The 10,000-nt window shown below is 40.2% G+C and overlaps 1 protein-coding gene across 1 annotated transcript in view; it reads right to left on the bottom strand.

Annotated features, from left to right (window-relative positions):
* The window catches only part of LOC132098604 (glutamate receptor ionotropic, kainate 2-like), a 53,598-nt gene that overhangs the window by 8,125 nt on the left and 35,473 nt on the right, over positions 1–10,000 (bottom strand). The window contains exons 7-12 of the mRNA XM_059504663.1: positions 8,811–8,954; positions 7,144–7,251; positions 6,946–7,059; positions 5,069–5,275; positions 3,666–3,889; positions 291–409 (exon numbers count right to left, since the gene is read on the bottom strand). Of these exons, the coding sequence (XP_059360646.1) occupies positions 291–409; positions 3,666–3,889; positions 5,069–5,275; positions 6,946–7,059; positions 7,144–7,251; positions 8,811–8,954 (916 nt within the window). The remainder of the gene's footprint in view (positions 1–290; positions 410–3,665; positions 3,890–5,068; positions 5,276–6,945; positions 7,060–7,143; positions 7,252–8,810; positions 8,955–10,000) is intronic.

Below are 10,000 nucleotides of genomic sequence, written 5' to 3'. Positions count from 1 at the left end.
TGTAAAATTCTGTCCCTGGTGCACACCGCATTCCCAAAAGCATGTTAAAATCAAAGCACATTCTGAGACGAATGTTGCATCATTTATTATGCCATTGTATAAATTTAAATTATTATGCACTTATTTTTTGTAATATTATATTTGATTTAATTCATTATTAGCATTGCATCAACTTATGAACACTCGTTTGGGAATGCCTGCCCTAAATAATCATTTATCAGTAATTTGGCATCTCATGTCTCCTACAGCTGTGTGATCATCAGGACGCTCAGAGACGCTGACGGACGCACCTTGCCGCATGAGAGCGCCGACACCGAACCAGAAGCTGTTCAGCAGCGTGAAGTTGTTCTCCAGCACGTCTGAGTCGGGGTTACAGGGGTGAGGGTTATACCACTCGTACGGACTGAACCTGAGCGCACAGCGAGAGCATAGACTGACGCATTAACTGCCACAGCACACACACACACACACACACACACACACACACACACACACACACACACACACACACACACACACACATACATACACTGATCAACACTAAGAACAAACTTTAAGACACTGCAGGCAAAACCAGCGTTTTCATGCACAGGTTAGTTTCATGGTCTGTTTTGCTCATGAAAGAAAACATCCAAAATACACATCTATTTGCGTCTTAAGATTTCAATTTCAAAACATATTAATACATATTAAAAGGTTTTTATCTTCACTTCAGCAGAACTTACGTACACCAACACTTACAGGTTTATTCCTCTCTATATTCTGACATAACCTCTCACATAACAGTCTCCTATGCTGAGGGAGCCTCCTTGATCATCAGGTCTGGCAATCAGAAGTCGTGGCCTAATGGTTAGAGAGTCGGACTCGCAATCGAAAGGTTGTGAGTTCGAGTCCCGGGCCGGCAGGAATTGTGGGTGGGGGGAGTGCATGTACAGTTCTCTCTCCACCTTCAATACCACGACTTAGGTGCCCTTGAGCAAGGCATCGAACCCCCAACTGCTCCCCGGGCGCCGCAGCATAAATGGCTGCCCACTGCTCCGGGTGTGTGCTCACAGTGTGTGTGTGTGCACTGCTCTGTGTGTGTGTTCACAGTGTGTGTGTGTGTGTGTGTGTGTGTGTGTGTGTGTGCACTTCGGATGGGTTAAATGCAGAGCACGAATTCTGAGTATGGGTCGCCATACTTGGCCGAATGTCACGTCACTTTCACAGCACTGCAGGGAATTTCATGGATGTCCGGCCAGGTCACCCCGAGGGGTCTCCTGGCCGCTTAGGGGTGCTGTCGCATCTAGCGGGAAGTGGAGGTGGGAGTTACCGAAGTCTTCTTGTATATGCTGCCTCAGGTGATGCTCCCCTCACCCGAGGTTTGTAAAATTAAGCTTGCCTCTCCCGTGAGATTCAGCGCCTCTGCGATGCTTAGGAACCTTTAGGTACACACGCTAAGCTTTGTGTACTTTCTCAAAACCACATGGTGGTCAGTGTCCACGCGAACACTTTGCGCACTTTCTAAAATCCACGTTAAGTGGTAAGTGTGCACGCAAGACTGAAATCTTGTATGATAAGGGTTACGCGCTCCGCTTCGTTGCCTTTCTTGAGATGATTAGACGTTGGTTCCTTGGGCTCCATTCAGCCAGTGTGTATTTGTTTTATACACCTCAAGCATCGCTTCCCTCAACATGAGGGGCTATTTGGGTGATTCTCGTGGTAATTTAGCAGCGCTCCCCTTTTTCCAAAAAAGGGTCGCCTATGAGCGCGCTACTCTGAGATCCATAGTTACTCTACTCCATAGATCGAGTTGTTGACTCTCAATCATACTGTTTTGAGATACACTATTCCATCTATGAGCTGCTCTATCAGAGTGCCACGAGAGCCCCTCCTTAGAACAGTATTTGAAAACCCATGCTATGGTAAGTGTGCACGTGAAGTCTTTGCACACTTTCTGAAATCCACACTTCACGCGGTTGCTTCGTGCCCTTTCTTGAGTTGGTAAAAGCCCTGTTCATATTGGGCGCCACTCCACCCATGTATCCTCGGATAACTATCTACACAGGGTGTTGCTACTAGAGAACGGTCGAGACAGCTCTTTCAGCAAGCTTATGCGTAAGCTAGCGGTAGCCCCTGTGTCACAGGCAAGACTTGGTAGGAATGCTAGGTTCTTAGCGGTATCCCTTTAAAGGAATCTTTCCTGATTCCAAGCCCCAAAGTGAGGTGTTCCCCAAAGCGACCCCTAGAGGACGCAGTGTCTCGTTCCCTACACAGGGAACTGGTTACATTCGTAACCTGAGACAGTTTATTCCTCTCTATATTCTGAAGGTTTTTAATGAGGGGTTTGCTCATATATCATTCACTCTGATTTATAAAACATTTTATTCCAAAAAACATGGACATGTCTGGTTATATATATATATATATATAAAAAAAGAGGAATCCAAAATCCCCTCGGTTAAAATCTAACATGTCAACAAAATCAAATAATTATGGATCTATCCAATGTTCAGATTTAAGTTTTTAAAATTAATTTGCTAATGTCTTATTTGCTCATTTAAAAATAACATTTCCGCAAACTTGTTATACAAAATAGTTATTTTAATGTGCTGTGATTAATCAGCTGGGTAAACAATGACATGTATTAGTCAAACATCTTGACAGTAATTATCTGTAGTGTCTTGCCTTCTAGACATATGATTGATTGTGCAGCATTTGTCGCACGTTTTCATCTCAGTAGATTATTTATATCCAGATTGTGGTTATATCAGTTGATAAACAGCCACATTTACATCGTTTTCTGATCTGTATGTCTGTGCTTGTGAATGTGTGTGTGTGTGTGTCTGTGTGTGTGTGTGTGTGTGTGTTTGTATAAAGCTTGAGGAACATCTCTATGTGCGTTCTGGGATTTGGGAAAACTCTTCTGTGTGTTTAGAGGTACATTGGGGCTTTTCTAATCAATACAGCAGTTGAAAGTCAATATTCCAATTACAGAGCAGAACAAGACGCCGTGAACGGAAACCGTATATCAACATCGTATCATTCAGAACCAGAACACTTACCCAGAATGCCACACAGACACGCTCACTGTGCATATTCCAATCTAACTTAGGTGACAGTTATGGCTTTTCTTTCGTATCATGTCGCCAGTAACATTAAACATTGACGCCGAGCTTTAAAAAACACTTTACATCAGCACTTGCTAAAGAGAGCCTGATTGATTTCCTCTGGAACATTTCAGAGGATTTCCAAATGAATAGAGCTGAGTCTGGAGACTCCTGTGAGACGTGGCCATAAACGCTGAGAGATATTAAAGCAGGACAGAGAGATATTAGAGTGAGACAGATATTAGAGAGGATGAAGGGGAAAGTAACTGAGAAAGTAATTATGGGATATCCAGAGGGCTTCAACAGAGCATCACCATCAGACAGCATCAGGAAACGCTGCCATCCGTCTCTCCATTCTGGAGAATTACCAGCAAACTGAGCTGAACATACTGATTATTTTTATATTAAGTAAGACATTTATATTTTTATCATACAGTTAGGATAGATCAGGGAGGTGTTATAGGTTATTCATTTATTATTATTTTATTCGATTTTCATGCACAAATGGCATGACATGAGGATGAATGAGGATGAAGACGGATGTTTGGTCAAAGACGCACGAGGGTCACATGTTACCTGGCTATGACAAACAGCACACAACTGACACCCAAGCAAGCCAGCAGAATATACATCCAGATGTCAGGGGACAGAGGGTTGAGGAAGGAGAAGACGCCGGGGTTGGTGCCGTTGGGTTTGCGGTACAGGATGCTGATGCCCAGGGTCATGAAGGGTTTGGAGAAGTCAATCACCTTCTCTCGCACGTATGTGATGGTCAGCGGAGCCACGGCCAGGTCTGCTTTCTGTCAATCACCAACACAACAGACCAATCAGCACAGAAAGATTCATCAGGTGATGCTTTTTACCTAACCCTAACCCTAACCCTAACCCTAACCCTAACCCTAACACCTGAAAAATAAAAATGGTACTCTGAATATGAAAGTAAAAGCACTAGTAGATGGCGGCGAATCACTGTCGTAATAAGTGAATCATTGAATCGTTCGTTTCAAACAGCAGATTCAGGGACAGCTGTCACATGACAAACATTGAATATTAAGTCAGCACAGCTGTAGGTTTGTTAATAACGATTCATACTAGTGAACAATGATAGCTTAAGGAACTCATTCATTCACTTGATTTGTTCAAACGACTGATTCATTTAGGAAACGAGGCAAGCCTTTATGAATGATTCACTGAATCACTGACTGACTTTATTTGTTAAAAATGCTAATTCGTGCGTTAATCATCTTATCACATTAATTTTCCCAAAAAATAAATCACACCAAACTAACACGTGAAATCAACAGCTCTAGTGGAGCAGTACATAGAACCAAAGGATTCGACTGAATCAGTTCATCAACTCATGAATCACTGATTCACTAGTCTCTAAACTTTGAAGTGACTTTTCTCATTAATTATGTAGAAGCATTCAGAATATATATCACAACAAATGTATTTCTGTCCTAAAGCCAGAAGCCAACATTTTTGAACTGAGATAAATCTGAGATACTAATATATATATTTTAATAAAAAAATACTATAAATTAAAGAAAATCAAAATATCATTGGTGCTCTCCATAAACATAACGAACACTCATCAGGGTTATTATAATTAACTAAAACCAGAAACATCTTTTTTTTTTAGTTGTAAGAAAATTTAAATAAAATAAAAAATAAATATTAGATGAAACTCTTAAAACAAATTAAACTTAGAAATGTTGCCTTGGTGAGTAACTGCGATACATTGAAATACATCTATTAAATAAATAAATGTAAATAATTTTATATAATAAAAATAACAAAATTAGTAAAAAAAATAGACCAGAATTAAAGCTTAAACGAGAATAAGAAATGTTGCTAAAATAAATTGAGGTAACATTACGTTAAATATATTATAATATAAATTATAAAATAATATTAAAAACACATAGTAAAATTGCTAAAAACTGAACATATAAAAATAAAAGCTAGTTTAAACTCACGTGGTCCATGAGCTCGCGCACCATGCCGCTCCACTGCCCCGTGCTCTCCTCAAACGCTCCGTATCTGCCGTCCTCCACTAACCGGATCTCGTACCGGAAGCCCAGGATTCCCGAGAGCTCCCGCAGCAGATCCACACAGAATCCCTCGAAGCGGTCGTTCCCGTACAGAGGTTTATCCGACTTCTTGAACATGACGTACGGCTCCTCCTGAGACACACAGAAGAAAAACACAGCGTTTATACAGTACTGTGTTTATTAGTCAGTGGACTTGCAGAATATAAAGATATATCAGTAAGTACATAAATAAATGCATTTTTGATTGAGTTGAAGATGAAAGCAAATGTTAATTATATAGAATTTTCATATTTCAAAAGTGCAGCATCTCTTTTATTTAAAATACTGTTGTTACTGTACTAAAGTATCAAATATATAATAAATTGAAGCACTAAAAATATAAATAAATAATAATAATAATATTAACAAAAAATAATAATAACAATAAATTTAGTTTACTAGACATCTTACTAAAATGAAAAACGTATATATATATATATTTAGAAATTAATTTAGAAATGTTTAAAAAATATAAAAAATATAATTGTCAATTTTGTGTGACTAATTATATATATGTTACTTTTAATATTATAAATGTACAACTTTGTTCCTTAAAACAATATTTAAAAAAAAAACTGAAACTGAATAAACTGAAGGAGTTAAATTACTAAAAGGAAACAAATGATGGGAAAAACTGAAATAAATATTCAACCTAAATAAAAAAAAGAAAAATAGTTATTAAAATTATAAAAACACATAAAAAAGATTGTGTGTGTGTGTGCGTGTGAGAGTGTGTGAGTGTAGGTGTGTGTGTGTGTGTGTTTGTGTGCGTGCGCGTGAGAGTGTGTGCATGTGTGTGTGTGTGTGTGTGTGCATGTGAGAGTGTGTACATGCGTGTGTGTGTGACAGTGTGCGTGTGTGTGTGTGTGTGTGCGTGCGTGCGAGAGTGTTTGCATGTGTGTGTGCGAGAGTGTGTGCATGTGTGTGTGCGTGTGCGTGTGTGTGTGTGTGTGTATGTGAGAGTGTGTGCATGCATGTGTGTGTGTGCGTGTGTGTGTGTGTGTGTGAGTGTGAGAGTGTGTGTGTGTGTGTGACTGTGTGTGTGTGTGTGTGTGTGTGTGTGTGTGTGTGTGTGACTGTGTGTGTGTGTGACTGTGTGTGTGTGTGTGACTGTGTGTGTGTGTGTGTGTGTGTGCATGTGAGAGTGTGTGTGTGTGACTGTGTGTGTGTGTGTGTGTGTGTGTGCATGTGAGAGTGTGTACATGCGTGTGTGTGTGACAGTGTGCGTGTGTGTGCGTGCGTGCGAGAGTGTTTGCATGTGTGTGTGCGTGTGCGTGTGTGTGTGTGCGAGAGTGTGTGCATGTGTGTGTGCGTGTTCGTGTGTGTGTGTGTGTGCATGTGAGAGTGTGTGCATGCATGTGTGTGTGTGCGTGTGTGTGTGTGAGTGTGAGAGTGTGTGTGTGTGTGTGTGACTGTGTGTGTGTGTGTGTGTGTGTGTGCATGTGAGAGTGTGTGCATGCATGTGTGTGTGTGCGTGTGTGTGTGTGAGTGTGAGAGTGTGTGTGTGTGTGTGTGTGTGTGTGTGACTGTGTGTGTGTGTGACTGTGTGTGTGTGACTGTGTGTGTGTGTGACTGTGTGTGTGTGTGTGTGTGTGTGTGAGTGTGAGAGTGTGTGTGTGTGTGTGTGTGTGTGTGTGTGTGACTGTGTGTGTGTGACTGTGTGTGTGTGTGTGTGTGACTGTGTGTGTGTGTGTGTGTGTGTGTGTGTGTGTGACTGTGTGTGTGTGTGTGTGACTGTGTGTGTGTGTGTGTGTGTGAGTTACCAGTATTGTAGACACATGCAGTGATTTGTTGGACAGTGAGTCTGTGATGTTGGTGATTTTGCTCTTGTGATTCTCGCTCATGTTGAGTCCACGCCGAGGATCCCACGTCCCGATCTGTGCAGAAACACACACACCTGATGCATGAACACACTCACACAAACACAAACGGTTGAATCACACACACACACACACACACACCTTCTCGAGTCCGTTCTCTTTGAGACTGATCACGTCCAGGTCAAAGTCTGTCCTCAGTCCGTTGGTTTTGTTGAAGAGGATTCGACCCGTCAGTCCGTCCCATGATGCCTGAGGACACAAACACACCACACATTCACACACACTTATACTCCACAGTGACGATCCAGAGCAGAGAGAACTCGTTCGAAATAATTAAATTAAAGGAGTCATGAATGAGAAATCCTTTTACTTGGGCTTTTGATATATAAGAAGTCATATATATAGTCAATATCCTGTAAGTCTTCAATGCGGCGCGCTCATATACACCAGTGCTTCTCGAGCTGGCCTCAAAACCAGGGAGAAAACAGACTGTTTCTTATTGTTTTTGATGTTGGTGGACCTCAGACAACCGTAATAATAATAAAAAATTATCAAATTATTCTCAAAATGCACCAACACTATTTAAACTGAACAGAGATGACATCACTGAATTCAATGATGAACTGCCTTTAACTATCATTTTTGCATTATTGACACTGTTTTCCTAATGAATGTTGTTCAGTTGCTTTGACGCAATGTATTTTGTTTAAAGCGCTATATAAATAAAGGTGACTTGACTTGACTTGACTTTAAAATAAAATCTACAAAGACTGGTAAATCAAATTCTGCAAATATCATCTTAATATTACAAATATATTGTAAAATAAACAATAATATCAACTAAATTTACTATTAAATAATATTGCAATATTAATTAATAACAATATTTTTGAATATAATAATAAAGCTAATTAATAAATTAAAGTGCGTTAAATTAATGATTCTGAAAATCATAATTATTTAATTTAACACGAAGAATCATATTAACTAATAGTAATTAATACATCTGTTCATTAATGTGTTAAAATAAATTAAAACACATTAAACAAACAAGAAATAAAAAAATCCTAAAATGTAGCAAAATTGCAGTTGTTATTTTGTTTTTCTTATCTAGACTGGTCATATTTTGTTTATATTTTTTAACAGAAAACTACATTTTCCATAATAGATAATGGGATAATTAAACTTTAAATATAAAATCAAATGACAAATCATTTAGAATGAATTTCAAACATAATGTTTTAACTCCAGTCCTATCTCTAGATCTCAAGTTTGAGTGATATCTCACATTTACAGTGGATTTGACAGCTTTATATTAGACACAATCTTTCATGTTTCATGTGGTTTTTTTTGACACCAGAACGAGTGAAACGCATCTCTGTCTCAGTGAAAGAAGCTCATTGTTCTCCAGGATCATCGTTCTATGACTTCAAAGCACAGACAGAGACAGAGACGGTGTTTCTACAGGTACAGCGAGTCATTTTCACAGACCACCTGTGATAAAAGCGAAGATCTGGACATGAACAAACACACTGCAGAACAACAGAGACTCAAACACACTCTTCTCATGAACAAAAAACTATCTGCATTCAGAAAGCGCTAGTAAATGTAAGAAACACTGAATGTCAATTCTGATTATTAAATGTAAAATGTAATATTTTGTTTGAAAGTATTATTTACTGTTTTGGTGTGTTACAAACAACTGACACAGAGTGAATTTTTCCAAGTTTTTCATTTCATTCTTTTATGCTGTGTATTATCATCTCAGGTAGATTAGATAAATAAATGACTCTGATATGTGCACGTACCTCTTTGATGAGGCTGATGAATCGTCCTCCGAAGCGCCAGGGTTTGTGTCGGTTGCACTGCAGTGAACTGACGGTGATCTGTGGCGACTGCTGGATGGACACCGCTACCACGTGAACCGCGTCGTACATCAGCGCCGCGTCCGTCTGCACACACACACACACACACCCCTGTGTGATGAACTGAGGCTGTATCTGTTCATTCTCAGCTCAGACTCACGTGTCATAAATCACACATCAGCTCTGACTGTGTCTGCATAATTAGTTTTTCACCATCATTTTCACACTCACAGTCACAAAGGCTGCCTTCACTAATGAGTAAGTGTGTGTGTGTGTCTGTGTGTATGCGTGCATGCGTCTGTGAGTGAGTGTGTGTTTATGATTGTGTCTGTGTGTGAGAGTGAGTCAGTGAATGTGTTTGTGTGTGTGTGTGTGTGTGTGAGTGAGTCAGTGAGTGTTTGTGAGTGTGTTAGTGTGTGTGATTGAGTGTGTGAGTGAGTGAGTGAGTGAGTGTGTGTGAGTGTAAGTGTGTGTGTATGAGTGAGTGAGTGAGTGTCTGTGAGTGAGTGAGTGAGTGTTTGTGAGTGTGTTACTGTGTGTGATTGAGTGTGTGAGTGAGTGAGTGAGTGAGTGAGTGTGTGTGTGTGAGTGTAAGTGTGTGTGTATGAGTGAGTGTCTGTGAGTGAGTGAGTGAGTTTCTGTGAGTGAGTGTGAGTGTGTGAGAGTGTGTGAGTGATTGAGTGTCTGTGTGTGAGTCAGTGAGTGTTTTTGAGTGGGTTAGTGTATGTGATTGGTTAAGTGTGTGTGTGTGTGTGTGTGTGTGTGTGTGTGTGTGTTTGTGTGTGTGTGTGTGTGTGTGTGTGTTTGTGTGAGTGAGTGAGTGAGTGAGAGTGTGTGAGTGAATGTGTGAGAGTGTGTGAGTGAGTGTGTGAGAGTGTGTGAGTGAGTGTATGTGAGTGAGTGAATGTGAATGTGAGTGTGAGTGAATGAGTGTAAGTGAATGTGTGTGTGTGTGAGTCAGTGAGTGTTTTACAGTGGGTTAGTGTGTGTGATTGAGAAATGTGTGTGTGTGTGTGTGTGTGTGAGTGTTGGTGTGTATGTGTGAGTGAGTAAATGAGTGAGTGAGTGTGAGTGAGTGAGTGTCTGTGAGAGAGTAAGTGAGTGAGTGTGTGTGAGTGTGTGTGAGTGAGTGA

This window comes from Carassius carassius, chromosome 22, assembly GCF_963082965.1.
Source record: "Carassius carassius chromosome 22, fCarCar2.1, whole genome shotgun sequence".
Classification (NCBI taxonomy): Eukaryota; Metazoa; Chordata; class Actinopteri; order Cypriniformes; family Cyprinidae; genus Carassius; species Carassius carassius.
Note: the sequence above shows the minus strand (reverse complement) of the source record. Positions and strands in the feature narration are given on the sequence as shown.